The sequence below is a fragment of the Mustela lutreola genome, chromosome 6 (assembly GCF_030435805.1).
Source record: "Mustela lutreola isolate mMusLut2 chromosome 6, mMusLut2.pri, whole genome shotgun sequence".
NCBI classification, from domain to species: domain Eukaryota; kingdom Metazoa; phylum Chordata; class Mammalia; order Carnivora; family Mustelidae; genus Mustela; species Mustela lutreola.
Genome location: NC_081295.1, coordinates 155,273,304 through 155,291,617, shown reverse-complemented (window position 1 = coordinate 155,291,617; position 18,314 = coordinate 155,273,304). Strand labels below are relative to the sequence as shown.

General features: G+C 44.8%; 1 protein-coding gene across 8 annotated transcripts in view; it reads left to right on the top strand.

Moving 5' to 3' along the window:
- CARMIL1 (capping protein regulator and myosin 1 linker 1) overlaps positions 1 to 18,314 on the top strand; it is a 299,097-nt gene that overhangs the window by 233,749 nt on the left and 47,034 nt on the right. For all 8 annotated transcript variants that reach the window (XM_059179498.1, XM_059179496.1, XM_059179501.1 and 5 more), the window contains exons 27-29: positions 1,788 to 1,963; positions 5,452 to 5,539; positions 7,780 to 7,929. In XM_059179498.1, coding sequence (XP_059035481.1) covers positions 1,788 to 1,963; positions 5,452 to 5,539; positions 7,780 to 7,929 — 414 coding nt within the window. The remainder of the gene's footprint in view (positions 1 to 1,787; positions 1,964 to 5,451; positions 5,540 to 7,779; positions 7,930 to 18,314) is intronic.

Here is an 18,314-nt window from a genome sequence, read left to right as displayed (position 1 = left end):
AAGGGCAGGCTGAAATTGCTTTGTATAGGGTTGAAGTCATGCATTTATCAATTTGGAAAGCAGAAAGAGGCCAGAGAAATGAATTTGTAGCGAGAATGCAGAGATCTGCATTCCACAGAAATTTCATGTCAGGGTCTACACTGGAGGCCAGGCCTCCCCTCTAGGTGTGAGATTCATTCTAGCTAAATTTGCGCTGTCATGCAGAAGGAACCTTTCTGAAGGTCACAAGCATATGGATGAACTTAACAGAATCCCAATAGCATGCTGGTTCCCGAGGCTTTTCTGATCAGAGTACTGGATGCCACACAGTCTGGACCAGAGTCTGTTTATTCTCATGCCAAAGAGGAAAGTAATTTGTTTTAAACCGATGTATTTGCATTGCTTGCAGCCTTCTTGAAATGATTTGTGAAATCAGTAATTAGCGTTATAATAGGGCCAGAGTGCTGTCAGAAGATGAATTGCTTTTGGCAATTTCTCAGGTAGCTGCCTCCTCCCCGTCCTCCCCGGTTGTCCAGAAGATCTTTATACACATCCTGCTGCTCTACTGCTCATCCCGCAGCGGAATGAGGGGTGTTACTAGTAGGTGGGGGCCTGTATGTGAATACGTGAGCTGACAGAGCACGGGACCGGTCTGCCCGTAACAGGCTTCATTCATCCTTGTTCTCCCTGTCTAGTGACGGGATCAAGCTGGCTTCCCTACACTGAGATCTTACTGTTGAAAGTAGCATCCTTGGAAACATTCCTAATATGACCTGTGACGGGCTGAATTTTTATCACGGGCTGGGCACCACGCTGAACACTTCAAGTGTTGTAATGTTATTTTATCGTCAGTAATCTCAGGAGGCAAGAACTATTTTATTTGCCATTTTATACAGGAGGAAATTAAAATGGAGAAATCAGCAACAGCCAGTGTCCCTCCATGAGGACTCAGATCTCAGTCTCACGCTAGTGCGTTTCGTGCCCTTGTCCACACTCCCAGCCGTATCCTCCAACTCCCGCAAATGGTGTAACTTCCCCCGCTCACGTTCTTCAGCTTCAAAATGGTGATCACAGGAAAAGCACCTCCTCCCCCATCTCACAGGTGTCAGAAGGATAAAAGGTGCAGAAACATTTTGCAAACTCCAGAGTTTTGATTGTTCTCTGTCAAGTGCCCGCTAAATGTTTTTGTCTTGTCATTCATGCTGTGTCTTGTAACAATTGTAACTTTACTGAACATTAAAGCTTTTCTTTTAAAAGCATACATCGGTGGGTTTTTCACCACCTATGTTTTGACAGAGCTGTTGAAGGGTTCGATTTGGGGTTTCTGTGATTTGTAAAATCATGCAAGAGTTCACGCTTGATATATGTTCCAGGGGTATCTGGCACTTTCTTTTCTAGCAGCAGAGAGAATAGTCCCGGTGCTACCGGTAAGTTGGTGTATAAAGGCTTGATACATGTCTTCTTTCATCTTCTTCTGAGTGCTTTGGTGTTACAAGCAGCCGTCACACCGTGACCCTTCAAATGCCAGCCCAAAGCTCGGCTGGGGCTTCCGGTGATTTAAAGCGATAAATCCAGCGATCAGCCAGCCAGCACTGGTGCCCCAAGAGCAGCTCAGAATTCTTGGTCGTGCTCCGAGACTCTGTGTCCCTGTTCTGGGAGGGCTCAGGGTTCGGTATAACCAGCTCTCAGCTTTCTGCCCTACTCCCATGCTCTGACATCACCTCTCCCCAACCCCATGTTCTGACGTCACCTCTCCCCCAGCCCTGTGCTCTGACGTCACCTCTCCCCTCCACTGCATCGCGTTACAGGTGTTGCTGGAGTCCATGGTCGATGCTGCCGAGGACCTTTGTCCCAATGTGATGAAGAAAGCCCACATTCGACAAGACTTGATTCACGCCAGCACTGAAAAGATTTCCATTCCACGGACTTTTGTGAAAAATGTCCTGTTGGAGCAGTCTGGAATCGATATCCTCAACAAAATTAGGTAGGTTTATGACGTTTAAGAAACCGAGGCTCTGCGGTTCCGGGGAACGCAGTCGAGGCAGCCGGGGACACTAGTTACTGTTGGCTATCACCAGGTACAGTGTGTTCGGCATGTCTCAGGGGCAGTAATTGTATATAAACGGAGCTGTGCAGGAACGCCCAGGTTTATACATTTCCAAAACAAGATGACCACAGATAGGCCTGCCTTACTCAGGAGCCTACAGCTCTCTGCTCTTTTAAGTGTTTGATTTTTAATGGTGGGGGAGTGGTGCACCTGTTTGTAATCCCTTTCTCCTCCTGAAGCTTATCTTCCACCTTTAAAAAATTACTAACTTGCAGCTTGCTTTCTGCTACTGTGCTGTTCGGAGCAAGTGCACAGTCTGGAGGTAGGCGAGGAGGCCCACTTGGACCTGGCCGAATTTGCCCCCTGTGTTCTTTGGTGGGTTTGGATACTGGGTACGTGCTGATGCCGCTCTGGTGTGTTGACCTAGGTTTGTGCCTGGTAAAGTTTGGAAGATACCCAAGAATATTGAGAAGGTGTGATCACCAAACAAACTGTGTTTGATTTCCACTAGAAACTCTGTGGGGTGGGGCGGGGGGTGCGCGGTCTGAATAATAGTCCACGAATTCTCAGTGTTTCTCCACTGGGGAGTCAGAGGGCTAGAAACAAAATTTAGAAATATTTTTTAAGTGTCCTCTCTTAACTGTTTGTGGATCTTGGTAGGAATACTTCAGTGTATTAAAAACAACAACAACAAAACAAAACAAATCCCAACTCTTCTCTGAAGAATTGGGAATTGCGTTAACACAGAATGAATAATGTGTAGCTGAATGAGAACCTATGAGAAAAATGAGATTTAAAATAAGCCAACGATGACTACAACCTAGCTATGGAAAGTAGATCGTCGAACTTCGAGGACTGAGGAATCTGCAGCAACGCGACCATCTCGGGTCTAGGGTGCAGCTGTCCCGTGTGTGTGTTGGGGTTTCTAAAAAAAAAAAAAAAAAACTCTAGGGTCAACTCAACTGAACAGTAAGACTTGAGCAATGAAAGGCCTTTTCAAAGATTTGCAGGACCCCATAGAACAATGATTTTATTGACTCGAGCCCAGACTAGGTATGCTTAGTATTTTTGCAACCCGTAGTTTTAGGATTTTTATTGGAGCCCCTGAAGTATTAAGGAAGAAAAAAAATGCATTGGCCACCAACCTTCTGTCCAACTGGATTGGATTACCAATAGATGACACCTTTACTGGAGTCCCAAATTCTGTCAGATACGGTCCCTTCTTTTAAGGATGGGCTCATTCTGGAAAGTGACCAGCAGGTTAGAACTCCTCATGTCAGTGAATCACTTCTGTGTTCATGGAGTCCTTGCTCAGCTTTTTATAATGCGGTACTCGGAGCACATGTGCAATGAAAATACTAACGCCCCCACCTGTGTATACATGCAGACACAGCTGTGCGCCCGCAGGTTCGGGGGAATCCTTCCTTCTCAAAGTCTGCAGTTTGGGAGTTCAATAAGGAAGCACATTCTCCAGTAACAAAATGATAGAACGATCCTGAAACCTTTTTTTTTTGAGTGCATTTTAAAGGATCTTTTTTCGTGCTACAATTTGTAACAGATAAGCCACCCCTCCCCAACTCAGATGGAAGGGGGGAGAGAAAGAGCGAAATAAATGACTGGTTCTCTAGTTTTCTGGGGAAGAAAATTCCCAAACATGCCTAAAAAAATGGGAGGAAGTACCGGTCAAAATTAGATTCCCAGTCCCCCTCCTCTCCTAAACCACCCCTCCTGCCCCAGGTTTGCGGTGGGACCCGGTAATCTGTATTTTTAGTAAGACCCAGGTGAGGGGGCCTGGGTGGCTCCGTTGGTTGGGTCACTGCCTTTGGCTCGGGTCACGATCCTGGAGACCTGGGATCCAGTCCCGAATTGGCCTCCCTGCTCAGCGGGGAGTCTGCTTTTCCCTCTGATGCTTCTTCTCATGCTCTCTCTCTCTCACACACATTCTTTCTCTCTCTCTCTCAAATAAGTTAATAAAATTAAAAAAAAAAAAAATAAGACCCAGGTGACTCTTACCAGCAGACACCTCTGGGAAATAATAAAGTAAAGTATTAGATAAGCCCAGTAGCTCCCAAGACCTTGTTTCAGAGACAGGAATTAAAGAAACACTGTTTTATCTTTAGCCTAGGAAAATTTCTAATGTAGACATCAAAGACTTAGTGCCTCCGTTTTTCCCCTGCCATCCGAAATCTGCCTGGCAGAAAAATAATCTCAATGCAAATTACTGCCTTTAGGTTAGAAAGGTTTTTCCCTGTTCCACAAATAGACTTTCAACCTTAGCTTTAGGGTTAAATAATTTTATTTTGATAACTCTTTTCCCTGCTCTAAAAACTTGAATAATTCTTGACTTCAAAAGCAGACTGGGGGCGCCTGGGTGGCTCAGTGGGTTAAGCCTCTGTCTTGAGCTCAGTCATGATCTCAGGGCCCTGGGATCGAGCCCTGCATTGGGCTCTTTGCTCAGCGGGGAGCCTGCTTCCCTCTCTCTCTGCCTGCCTCTCTGTCTACTTGTGATCTCTCTCTCTCTTTAAAATAAATAAAATCTTTAAAAAAAAAAAAAAAAACAGACTGAATTCACGAGGCGATACGGGAGCATGGGTCTGTCTCTCTGCAGCTCACCCTTCAGCTGTGTCATGCGTTCATGTCCGTTTATGGGTACGTGCATTTCGGTAGCATTATTCAGACTAAAGACAACAGGTGGAATTTGAATTCTTGGGAATACCAGATAACTAAAATGCAGACTAAAGTACCAGCTTTCTGACAGAGACCCTCATGGCTTGTTTATTAGTGAAAACCCCAAAACTAACTAGTGGGTTACTTTGTGTCGAGTGGATGCCTTCTTAAGGTCAGACGAGGGACACTGAAGGTGCACATTTGGTAACCTATTCATAAAAGGCAAGAGAGTGGTGAATATGTTAACAGTCGAAGTAAGACGGGGAGTATGGCAGAAGCAGCTCAGTGTGGTACCACCGGATTGGTAAAATGCTTTGTATTTTTTTTTTTTAAGGCAGGGGACATGCATATTACAGTAATAACCCAAGTTTAACGATCAGACTAGACTTTCTTATTTTCTCCAGCCCAGGTTTGTTTTCCTTTATGTCAGTGGAGGAATTGTTCCTGCCCACACGGTACATCTGGTTCCCATTCAGTTTTTCTTTATCCAGATGGTTCTCATTTATGCCTCTACATCTTGAGTTTTGAGATCGCAGAGACAGGTTGAAATTGGCCAAGCAGGTCTGTTACCTGTGTGTTTATGGTGGCGTTTAAGGCTCATCTTTGGAAATCCTTAGCCCTGTGCAAATGTTTGATATTCCGTTTTCAAAGACAGAAGTGGAATCACAGTCGACCTTCTCGACATAGCATCAGCGGTGGGTGATGTTTTTTCTTTGCACAAATTAAAATGCTACTGTGTCCTTTTGCCTTTCACGTAGTGAGGTCAAGCTGACAGTGGCCTCCTTCCTGTCTGATCGGATTGTGGACGAAATCCTAGATGCGCTGTCACGCTGCCATCACAAACTGGTGAGTACTGTGCCCATCCGGAGTGGGATTTCTGGCTGGGGCCCTCTGTGACACCGGGCGGCCTCGGAGTTGGGGAGGCAGCTTCTTTTCCACATCTTACTCCTCTGCAGGTTTCTGGGCCACGATCCTACTTTTCCTCTCTGACATTGCTTCTAGACAATTCTAGAACTTGTTAGAATCTCTCCAGAAGAAATGGAAGGGCACAGAAAAGTGATGGTATTGAGAAATTTTGTCATGCATTTATAATGCAGATCAAAGTTTTGCTTAGAAATATTACTGAGACTGAGATCTAAAATTAAGATATTTTAGGTCATTTAACATTTGTATGCATATTTTGTTGCTCTCCGACTCACATCAGAGAATGGACTATTTCTGAAAACATGGGGTGAGGGGAAGGAGATATGTGGAGTCCAAAGAAAGGCCAGAGTCAAGTGGACACATTCTAGGGATTGGTGGCTGCGTGCCCAGCCAGGCCTCTTGGATATAACTGAGGTAAAGAAAGAAATTTCTTTTGTCTAGAGACTGGCTTTATCAAGGTAGAAGACTTCCAATATCACTGCATATATAAAATATATCAGGAATGTCATGTGTTTTCAACTTCAGGAAGTCCCCTGAGGCATCGATGGAGGTTTTATTACACCTTCTGTCTCATGTCGCAAACATTTTAGCAATGCGATGTGGGTACAGATCTCTCAATCAAGTCTTGACATTTTCCCCAGAGAAAGATTTCAAGTTAACTGTGCAGGCTGGAGATGGCCGGGGTTTATGGCATTGAGTTGTTCGTGATGCCAGTGAACCCCACAATGAGAAAAACGTAACCACTTCTTCGTGAGGCAGACATCATGACTATTTCAGAAAAATACGTAGGCCGTCCTCTAAAACCAAGAAGGTAGGACAGGCGTCTCCTGCCTGGGAGGAGCTAGAGCTGGCCGACTCACCACCCGGCACCCGTCCCCAACAAGGTCAGGTCAGCAACCAAGAGGAAACACGGAGAAGTTTCTAGAGCAGTCGGAGATGGCCACAAACGCAAACACATGTTATTTCTCCAAAGCTTCATGTTTATTGTATTTTTCTCATATGTCGGTATATGGCAAACCGGAGATATTAAAAACTGGTTCATCACCCCAAAGGTTTTAAGAAGCACTAGCTTCTCGTTTACGGCACAGGAAAGAGCTGTGTTAGTGTTTAGAGCTCCCAAGTCAGACTTTTTCTTTTTTTAAATAAGCAGAAACAAAATCAATGGAGCATCCTTTATGGGAACTTGCTCGATAACCCACAGCTTCAGGGTTCCCTCAGAATTCCCCCTTGATATTGAATCAACATGTCTGCCCACAAGCGCCACACCGGATGGCTAAATTGTTCACCTTTTTTGCATTTATCTTTCTTTGAAGAATTTACTCAAAACGTATACTTGAAAAAAAAATTTTTTTAACAATTTAAAAAAGAATTGTGTGGGTGCACTTATGTATTGAACTTTAGTATTCTGATTTGGATTGTAAGAGGAGAGGTTAACTGCTGTGTGAGAGGAATAGTATCTAAAAAATGAAATTTTGTTTTCAAAGACATTCCATTGACGCTAATATATTCCCCAGTTTAAGTTTAGAAGCGTAGCCAGAGGTTCACGGTATTGTCAACTGGTTCTCGTCGTTTCCAAAGAATTAAATCAAAGTTCCTGGTGATGAATCAGCCCGCCACTTGAGTTTATTAATGTCAGCCCCGTTTATTCTACCTCTTATCATTAATGTTTTTAGGTTTACCTAAAGCCTAACAGTGGGAATTAATAAATCCTATCACATACAATATTCACTACCTGAAAACAATGAAAGCTGGACGCAATTGCAGTTTCGTTAGCGATTTCCTTCCTTTCAGCCCTTTAAAAACAGGAAAGGTTGGAATCATTTTATTTCCCCTCATTAGATACTTTGAATGCACTAGATGGAGAAAGAAGTTATTTCAGAGGAACGGTGAAGTCAAATTAATAAAAAGAACCATCCTTATTTTCTTTTAGACCAAGTGTTCTTGGTCTTTTACTAAAGGAGGTTTTTAAATTTCTGGCCTAAGACAACGCACCCTCCAAAGGTGCGAAGAGGTAAGTCATTTTAGGGTGAATGCATTAAGCGTTGTCATTGGCCGCAGGCAGAGAGAGTCCCTCGCCGCGCCCCCTTGTGGAAGGGTCCCCCAGAGCTCTGCTGACACGCTCTTCCCTTGCCTCTGGCGCTGGCTCTCCTCCACTCTCCCAGGCCGACCATTTCAGCAGACGCGGCAAGACCCTCGCTCAGCCAGAGACCTTAGAGCTCGAGCTGGCCGAGGAGAAGCCGGCAAAGCGCTCGGTGGTCATGGAGGAGGAGCTCACGGAGATGGAGCGTTTGGAAGATCTGGATACTTGTATGGTAAGACGCGTCCTCCGGTGACGCCGTCACCCCATCGCCACAGGGCTTTGCTACAGTTTTTTTGTTGTTCTTTTTTAAAGCTCTCACCATTACAAACCAGACCCAAACAGAACTCCCCGCCAGAGAGCCTTCTTTCAGAAACGTGTTGCTTACAGAGACCGTTAATGAAGCTGAAGCATCAGGTCCCCGCTAAAGGCTTGTACCTTATTTTGGATTTATAAGTTCGTAAAACTTCACTTTGTTTCATCTTATTCTATTCTGTATTCCAGTGTAATCAACATACAGCGTAATATCAGTTTCGGGTGTACAATACAGTGATTCACCACTTCCCTGCATCCCCCAGCGCGCAGCACGACAGGCGTCCTCCTTCATCCCTGTCCCCATGGTCCCCCCCGCCCCCCCGCCCGCCCCCCCTCCCCCCGCCGGTGACCATCAGTGTGTTCTCTAGAGTGAAGAGAATAGGTTGGTTGGTCTTGGTTTGTCTTCCTTGGTTTGTCTCTCTCTCTTTTTTTCCTTTGCTCATTTTTTGGGGGGATTTTTTTGTTATTGTTTCTTAAAAAGTACCCCCATACCCCCTTCCCAAGGAAAAGTTCTGGAAGTTTCAGTGAGCATACAACCTGGATCTGTGCCTGTGGCTGCAGTGGGAAAAAATTCCTAACTTCATTAGGAGAAATGGATTATTTAACTTCTGAAGGTCATTTGTGACAAAATATTTTCAATTAACCCATTAAAAAGGTGGGGAGGACTCCCCCCCCCCACACACACACACGAAATATGTAGGATGACAGTTTCTGTCTTGGTCCTATCATTTTTCTCCCCTCTGGTGCTTTTTCCTGTTTTTAATTTACCCAGTTTTAGGGTGTTGCCTTAAATTTGCATTTCCGGTTAGTTCCCTTGGCTTCCTGTGCTTTTGAGGATGGAATGTACATCAAGGGCTCACCCAGCAGTAGGCCTTGATTCCTAAATCACTTTCTGGATTTCATGTCGCATATGCATCTGGCCACATACCTGGAGTGTTCAGCGTGTTGATAGGTTTGGTTTCTTTTTTCCCCTCTGAGGATAATTTTACTTAACTTCATATTTCATTATTTTAGAATTTTGTATTAGTAGTATAGTTAACTTCTTACTTTACCATTAAAAACAGTTGTATGTGCCTCTCGATATTTTTATGTTTCAATAAAATAATTCATGTTTTTAGGAATTCCTCATAATCTGAGAGGTGCCGCTGAGACAGTATCTCGGCCACTTTTTTGCCCAAATGTTTCTACATCAGCTAATAATTCTAGTAATTTTTAGATTAAGCCATTGTGAGGAATGATATTCATTTTCAACTTTTAAAACCAAGGACTTGATGTGCCTGCTATTATTTTTCTAGTCCAGAAGAAGAGATCATGCTTTGAGTATTTATAAGCCATTGTTATGTGTTAAAGTCTGTAAATAAAATAATTGAGAATCCTCCAGATAAAACCCTATCATATATATACAAGGAAGCTTACAAAGAAAGCTAAAAATACAGGGGTGCCTGGGTGGCTCAGTGGGTTAAAGCCTCTGCCTTTAGCTCAGGTCTTGATCCCAAGGTCCTAGGATTGAGCCCCGCATCGGGCTCTCTGCTCAGCAGGGAGCCTGCTTCCCTTCCTCTCTCTGTCTACCTATGATCTCTTACTGTCAAATAAATAAAATCTTTAAAAAAAAAAAAAAGAGGGGCACCTGGGTGGCTCAGTGTGTTAAGCCGCTGCCTTCAGCTCAGGTCATGATCCCAGGGTCCTGGGATCGAGTCCCGCGTCGGGCTCTCTGCTCAGCAGGGAGCCTGCTTTCTCCCCTCTCTCTCTGCCTGCCTCTCTGTCTGCTTGTGATCTCTGTCTGTCAAATAAATAAATAAAATCTGTGTAAAAAAAAAAAAAAAAAAGAAAGAAAAGAATAAAGAAAGCCAAAAATACAGTCCTAGATTTCAAAGACCATTCTAGTATAGCGAAAAATGACAAATAATTTGCTATATAACTCTGTAAACTTACAAGTGTATTTGGTCTATATCTGGGAATTCTCAAGTTTTTTACTAACTTGTCTAGTATATTATAAAATGTAGCTTTAGTATTTTTTTTTTTTACCTTGTTTGCATCTTGAGGCAACGGAAGTTAACATAGGGTGACTATTTCTGTAAGGTCTTAGGCTAACCCTAAAAGAAAATCAGTATGTTACAGAAAATAAATATGAATTAAATAATCAGAATTAACTCTGTCACATTTCCTGCCAGAATTATTCAGTCATGTGTGAGCTGGGAAGGAATAAAGAAAACGTGAGCTAGTAAGATGTATTTTGTTGCATTTGTGTCAGTTGTGTGGTTAAGGATGAGAGTATGTTGCCTAAGACTGACTGACTTAGCTACTGTAAGGATGGTGTTTCATTGTGTCAACTTTGTTTTCCTTTGATTTTCTTTGGTTTTGTCATGTGAAAGAAAAAGGTGGTTGTTCTTAAGGTAGGTAGAGTGAGAGGAGAGGAATAATTTCTTTAAATTTATCTATTTATTTATTAAAGATTTTACTTATTTATTTGACAGAGATCACAAGTAGGCAGAGGCAGGCAGAGAGAGAGGGGGAAGCAGGCTCCCTGCTGAGCAGAGAGCCGGATGTGGGGCTCGATCTCAGAACCCCGAGATCATGACCTGAGCTGAAGGCAGAGGCTCAACCCACTAAGCCACCCAGGCGCCCCTAAATTTATTTTTTTATTAAGATGCAATCAACATATAATACTCTTAAGTTTTATTTTTAATTTTTATTTTCTTAAAGATTTATTAGGGAGAGAGTGCACATGAACCGGGGAAGGGGCAGAGAGAAAGAGACTTAAGCAGGCTCCCCGCCCAGTGCGGACCACGGGGCTCGATCCCAGGACCCTGAGACAAAATCAAGAGTCTGACCCTTAACCGACTGAGCCACCCAGGCTCCCCTTTTCTTATTTGTTTTTAAAGTAAACTCTACACCTAATGTGAGTCTCAAACTCAAAACCCCTGCAGTCGGGAGTTTTAGGCTCTATTGATGGTGCCTGCCAGACATCCCAACATTGTTTTAATTTGAGGTGTATGACATAATGATTTGATATATGTATATATTGTAAAAGGATGACCACGGTAAGTTAACATCTGTACACATAGTTACAGACTTTTTGTTCCTGGTGGTAACTTTTATGATCTCCTCTTGGCAACTCTCCAGTAGGCAGTAGGGTACTAACTCTACCTATAGGGTCATACATTATATCCCTCGGACTTGTTTATCAGACAGCTAGAAGTCTGTACCTTTTTTAAAAAATGCAGATGCATTTGGTTTATATTTTAAAATGGAGGACCAGAGGGGAAAACCACGCTTCAGGAATGCCCAGCCCCGAGTGGCTTCCGTTTTGTAAGAATGTTCCTGTCGCCGTGACACAGAGGAAGCAGGACTAGACCAAGGTCTCTCAGAACCACGCTCTGACGGTGGCCCAGGTTAGAAGGGCGGTCCTTTCCTGGCCCTGATTGTCACTCCTGACATGAACACCTCTAGCAGGGCGGAAGGCGTTGAGGGGGGTGACCTGAGAAACACAGGACGGAGCTCTCTACAGAAACCCAAATACATGGGCAGAATTTTTAAGTCATGAGAATTGCTTTGGTCTGTTCCAGCGAATGCTTTAATCATTGTTTGAATGAGGCTAATGACTTGTGAAGTAGCGGAAAGCCAAGCTGAGTTTGCTGTCAGTTTAATGAGCAGGAACGTCCGTGCGTCCACAGTGTGTGTGTGTGAGTGTGTTTGGACTGCGAGGATGTTCTCGATACCCTACGCCCGTCGTCGTCCTCAGCCACCTGCAAACAGCACATTACACACCACGACAGCTCCCCCGAGGGCAGGGCTCTGTCGCCTAAAGAAAATCAATTTTCTGGGCTCTGGGCTTCTTACCCTAAGCCAGTAGCACAAATTCAGAGCGAATTTGAAAGGGAGAGAGGATTTGTCTCACCTTTTAAAACTACCTGCCCTGCCACTGCCTTTCGTGATCAGAGTGACAAGTCATTTGTGTTTCTCATTGACGTCTGTCACCAGATTCATGCTGTGGTCCTTACGTGGGACCATTTTAAAAGAGTTTGAAGAACAGCTTTTCAAGGCAGAGACATTGAATTTGTTTTGGTTTTCTAAATGAGCCTGTGCCTATTCCTTGGCAACATTTCTGGCTTAAGTGATCCAGGAAGCTAGGACACAAGGTTAACTGCTGGGTGGAAGATTCCCAGAAGTCCAAGTGCATCTGTGCCTGCAGACAAGCTTTCCCATGTGGAATCGTGAAGCCCCGCTGGGTAGGACTTGTGCCCCCCCCCAACAGCAGAGCCCTGGCAAGCGTGGGGATGTAACTTTGCTCTTCCCTGAAATGTTGGTTGATAGCTCAGAGCCCGTGACACTATCCCTAGGGCATTCCAAAGTAACTTGGACTCCTCCAACCTTCTCCTTAGAGATTCTACTTATAGACTCAGGATCCTGGCATTTTTTTTTTTTTGCCTGTGATGTTCATGACATCTGCTAAATCTATTTTTGAACATTTCTTTAACAAACTTAGTAGGCAATCTGGACGGCTCTTTTTTTCCCTACCCCTAGATAATCTTATCATCATGTTTCTTCCATGTCTCCCTGGTCCAAAAGTCAATCCCATTTCAGTCCTTATGTCTCTGTAAGGAACCACACTGTAATCACACTAAGGAAGGGTTAGCACCATAAATGAGGGGTAGAAATTTATATTGGTTGAGTTCAGTGGTTGTCTTTTTGGAAACGGAAACAACCTATATATGACTGATTTCTTAAACTAAGTGAGGGCTGAAGTTAGGGTGACTGATGAGTGGTTTGACGCCCGAGACCTTCTCATCAGCCTTAATTTCATAATTGTTGAAGGAAAAGGCAGTTTTCTTTAAGTAAAAAGGCAGAGTTACAAAACTGTCTTCAGTCAAATAATTATCTCTTTTTCTTTTAGCTAGAAAGAAGCAAAGAAGTTATCTAGTCCAAGTGATGGCGTCATGGAGGGGCAGAAAGAACACAAACTATTAGAATAAGCTGCAGATTTTTTCCAGCCTGTGTCCACTCTCCTAGCCCCAGAGATTCTGATGCCAGTTCACTCCAGAGAGAAAATCAGAAGTCCTCTTGTTCGTTTATTTAACACTTGGGTGTGGTCCCTGTAATGTGATAGGCACTGTTCTTAGCTCTGTATAAAGAGGAACCAATTCACTCCTTTCAACCACCTAGAATGATAGATCTCATTAATTTCTTGTGTCTGCCAAATGGGGAAACTGAGGCATAGAAAAGCTAAGTAACTTGTTCAAGTGACCTTGAACAAAGGCGGGCAGTTCGGTACCGTAGTCTACGTGTTCAACCAGTATATGGCTGTCCTATATGGTGGATTTCTTACTTCCAGAATTAAAGCTTCCGTTAGATTTAATTAGACTTGCATTGCTTTGTGTAACCTATCTGCTTACTAATTCCAGACTAAATTGCTATGTAACCAGGAACACAAGTGAAGGACGTGTGCCCAGTAACCCTAATGTAAGCCTGCAGGTTTGATACATGACTGGAAACCGCTGTGTCAAAAATCTGACACACTCAGTTGTTCAAAATGAATCTATCCACTTCAGGTTTACCTGGGCCATTCCTTGCCTTTCCATGTGTTATTCTGTTGCCGATAATGATTAATTAACTTGCTCAGTGCTTATAATCTCGGCACCCATGCCTTCTGTGTCACACTGAGACGCGTATTTCCTTCGCTGCTTGACTGTCCGCAGACCATCTGTTCTTTCCCTGCGAGCAGGTGCTCTTAGGAGATCAGTATTCCCAGCTGTCTCTTTCAACTTCACTTTGTCATTGGCCTTCGGAATATCAAGGGATGCGGTTCACATTCTACTGATGAGTTATTTCTCAGTATTTAATTTATCGCTATATATAGTTTATCACCTTTAAAAAAAATCCCAGAAGCTCGGGGTTTAGGATCGTGTGCCAAGTGGGTGAAGAGCCAGGGTCCGCTTCGTAGCATAACTAGCTCACTAATTGTATGTAATACTTTCAGTTATTTTAATGAGCATCATACCCATTTGAAATCAAAAGATATTCATGCAGAGAAGCTGTTCATCTCCTTACTGCTGTTTCCTAGGAAAAGAATTTTAAAAGGCTTGAATTATTATCAAGTACATCTTATGAATCCTTATTTCAATGACAAAATAACAATTATTTTCCCTTAACAAATTCAGCATTGAATTTTAATATATAATTTTTAAGCTTTTTTTTAAGATTTTATTTATTTGAGAAAGAGAGCACAAGAAACATGGGGTTTCAAAGCAACCTATGAAAACCTCTTGATTTCCAAATATTGATTTTCACAACTATAGTACAGTCTGTATAGTGCAGCTAGAATGGGTGTTGTATGTTCCTCGAAGTTTTTGGTGATTTCTGTGGCAGTCCTTTGTGGAAATGCCAGTGGCACCCACAAGTCCCCAGAGAGGTCACCATTCCCTGACAACTAACAGTTACCTTAATCTTTTAATTTTTGACTGACACCATTGCTGTTCACAGAGGCCTTATTCCAGGGAGCTCCCTAGAGATCTGCCCTGAAAACCTTTTTTAGAAAGCCTAACAAACAGCAGTGACCACCCTCAGGAGCTCCCAAGGGACAAAGGAGACCTCATGGGAAATCCCTGTGACATCCCATTTCTATAGTCATCCCTGTACATTTTCCTGGCCTGTGACGGAACGGCTGCACTGCTCCCAGTATGAACCAAACTCCTGAGGAGGAACACGGGGAGGACTTACTAAATCCCTCCCCCCATAAAATGACTTAAAACGTGCACTAGTTGTGGCATCAGGGCATTCCAAAACCAGCATCCAAGTCCGCTATCTGACTTGCAGAGGATGTGATGATTCTTCCAAGCTCAATTCCGACACGTAATGATAATTGTAAAAGATAATTTTGGTTTTTCTCTTGAGTTAAATTACGCGAATGACCCTAATAGCCTGTGCGTTGATGAAACAAATGGACAAAAACATTCCATTGTTTAGAGGGGTGTGTGTGTGTGTGTGTGTGTGTGTGTGTGTTGAGGACACAGAGTATACTTATATTTCCCTTAAACTGGACGTGTTTTTTTTTTAAAGTCCTAACTAGTTAAGTCCGTCACAAGCAATCGCAGATTCAGTACTCCTGGGGATAGTGCAATAGAACCAACATTAGATGATTTCTCTAAAATCAGTCCCACTTTGCAACCCTTAGAAAACTCATGTTTGCAGAGTACACACATTTGCTTCAACAACCTCTCTCTTCTGTCAGAAAGCTCGAGATTATCACTGCTTGCCAGTGGAAACCAAAGACTAAATGTCCTCTTTAATTTCTGAATTAAACAATATTCAAATCGTAGAGAACAGTTCCTTTAGATAGTAAGTGTGTGTCTGTGTCGTCTGTTCGTCTCACGAAGAGGGTGAGGGTGAGCAGTCCTTCAAGGCGGCTCGCTTACCCGGGAACAGGGGAGAGAAAAAAGCTGGACAAGATGGCTGCTGGCCGGGGCACCCAGGGAGGAGGCAGGAGTATTTCTCATTGAAGCCTTAGGTAGTTTTGAGCTATCAAAGACTTCCTGAACTAAAAATGCAGACCGGCGGGCCATTTCTCCGTTCAGTAGTTGCTTCTTGTTCGTCCATCTTGAACAACATTCTCAGCTTCTTGCTGAAAATGGAAGATGAGGGAACCAGTATATCCCCACCGAGTTTGCCATGCCAAAGGGCGGACATGGCACAGCTCATTCTGGACATCACGGAACTGGCATCGGTGTAAAGCCCACACACGCATTTGCTTGGGTGTGGAGAGATGGGAGTCTGCCACCGAAATGAGGTCATCCGGAAAGGCTCGAATTAGAATTAGAAAAGAATGTGTCTTTCAAACCTCTGTCTCAACCCCCAAGTGGCTCATCAAGTCAATGTCATGGTTTTGACCAGGACTTAAAAAAAAATATTCCTCTGAAATGCAACATAAAGTATTACGAATATAAAGTACCAGATTACACCAAATGTTTGTTTCAACAACACGTCCATGCACGCAGGCGTCAGGTCGTTACGGGAAAATACATTCCATATACATAGGGTGGGTCACAATGTGGGGGGCACCCGGCCAGCTCCGTCAGAAACACACGCAACTCCTTATCTCGGGGTTGGATTGTGCCTCATGTTGGCTGCAGAAAGTCCTAAAAATAAATAAGTAAAACCTAAAAAGTTAAGTAAAAAGGATTGGTCACCATCAAAGATGTCTGAGAAACTGTCGTCACCAGAAGCTCACTATCCCCAGTGGGGTTCAGCTTGTCCCCAGCACTAGATGGGCCCAGCTCCTCACCCTGACCTACTCTTCCTCATGGCACAGCGGGGCCTGAGCAGAGAGATCCAGACCAGGGGGAGGACATGGTACCCTTGAAGGTCTCGGCTAAACAGACTCGCCCCTTTCCTCCTGCTGTTTTGGGCCTCTGTACGGTTGCTTTTCCTGAGGTGTGCATCTGTGTTCTGTCATGGCGCCTCATTAAGGACCACCTTAGATACGGTGAAGTGTTGGATGTGGTGTGTGAGTGCTGTTCTAGAAGGTACGTTGCCCAGCCCAGCATGGGGGAGGGGTGTGGTCAAGGAAGGCTTCCTGGAGGAAGGTTCTAAGCATCACGCCTGGCACATAGTGAGCGCTCGGTAACTGTTGGGACGTTGAGAGAAGGCACTGGAAAGAGAAGTCGGTTGGCAGCAGAATGAGTAAGTAAACGTGGCCGAGAGCAGCACACACGAAGGTTCAGAGCAAGGCAAGAACGTCGCAGATTCAGCAACTGTCGTAGCATTAGGGTGTGGGCAGGGGTGAAGGGTGGGGGGCGGCGCAGAGGCTGGAGGCCACACCCCAGTTCTGTAGAGGGCTAGCTCATGCTTATATTGTTTAAGGAGCAAGGAGTCCATGCAGACGAGGCCCCCGGGAGAATGGCAGGTCTCGCCAGAAACGGACGGTGGTGGACATGTCGAGTGGGGGTGCCTGCCAGGCCCTGGCCGAGTTGTCCCGTTGGGATGGCGGGTGTGCCTGGGCTCAGCAGCTGGGTATGAGCGGGTAGTCAGCACGTGCAGCCTCGGTGTAGACACACTCCCCTGTGGTGATCACTGCCTTCCCGACTGTGTAGTCTTTCTATGTTCGCGACATTTACCCCAGTTTACCCTGAGCTGTGCTTGTATCTTCCACTGCTCCTCTGACGTCTCAGTTCGATGTCCAGCAGACATGTCATACTTAGTGTGTCCACACCAGAGCCATGGACGCCCCTCAGGCACGCCCAGTCCCCACCTGTGACACCAGCTTTGCCCAGCGGGCTTAGCTGCTCCCTTTCCCAGAGTGCCCTGTCCCGCTCTGTCCCTCAGCCTTGTCACCCTGGGTGACACATACCGGCAGCCCACGCTCCTGCCTGTCTGCGACCTGTCAGTCCCTACCCAGCAGCCTGGGACTGTGTGTCAGACTGTCCAACAGCTTCCCATCGCACGCAGAATAAATGTGCTTTCCCGCCTCTCTGTCTCCACCTTTCTCTGCTCTCTCCTTTGTTCACTTCCCTCCAGCCATGGTGGCTGACTGCTTTTCTCCAGAGCTTGCCATGGCTCCCATCTCACGGGCTGTTCCACTGGAACATACCCCCCAACCCGGATCTTCCCAAAGCCACTTCTTCCCACGCTGCAGGTCTCAACCCAACTGCCTCTTTCTCAGATGTTTCCCTTGACCCTTCTGGGCAAGGAAGCCCTCTAGTCCTAACACCATATTATAATCCTTGGTCTTCTCAGCACTGATCATCACAGAAAATGAACTTCCTTACTCCTGGAGGGATGTTTTGTCCACCTCCCCACACTGGACTCTCAGCTCCTGGAGGGCAGGGACCCGGCTGTGCTGTTGACTGCATCTCCCATGGCCTAGTGCCCACTGCTTGGTACATAATAATTGCTCAGTGAATCCAGTTCAGTGACTTGGCTTTGCATTATGGTTATTGCTTGGCTCTGCTTCCCTACGAGATTCTCTTCTCCTTAAGAGCACAGGACTTAGGTCTTTCTGATTTCTGTGTAGTGGATACCATCCAGTGTCAGTAATAGATTTCTCTGCAGACTCTAGAAAATAATTCCTTGTGTGAAAAGGTTATCTTTAAAACTACGAGGTTCGAAGAATGGGATTATAGGTTCTGTCCTTCATGATCTCAACTCTCAGTAAAGTTGGATAAGAAAAAAGGAGAGCCCCATCCCCACTACCGCCCCGTGTGAGTTTGTCGCAGCAGCCACGTGTGGGAGCTTTTAGCCCATTTTTCAGGCAAGACTCCCAGAGGTCAGCGATATTCAAACACCTGCCCCGGAGCTCATTTGCTAGTTAAG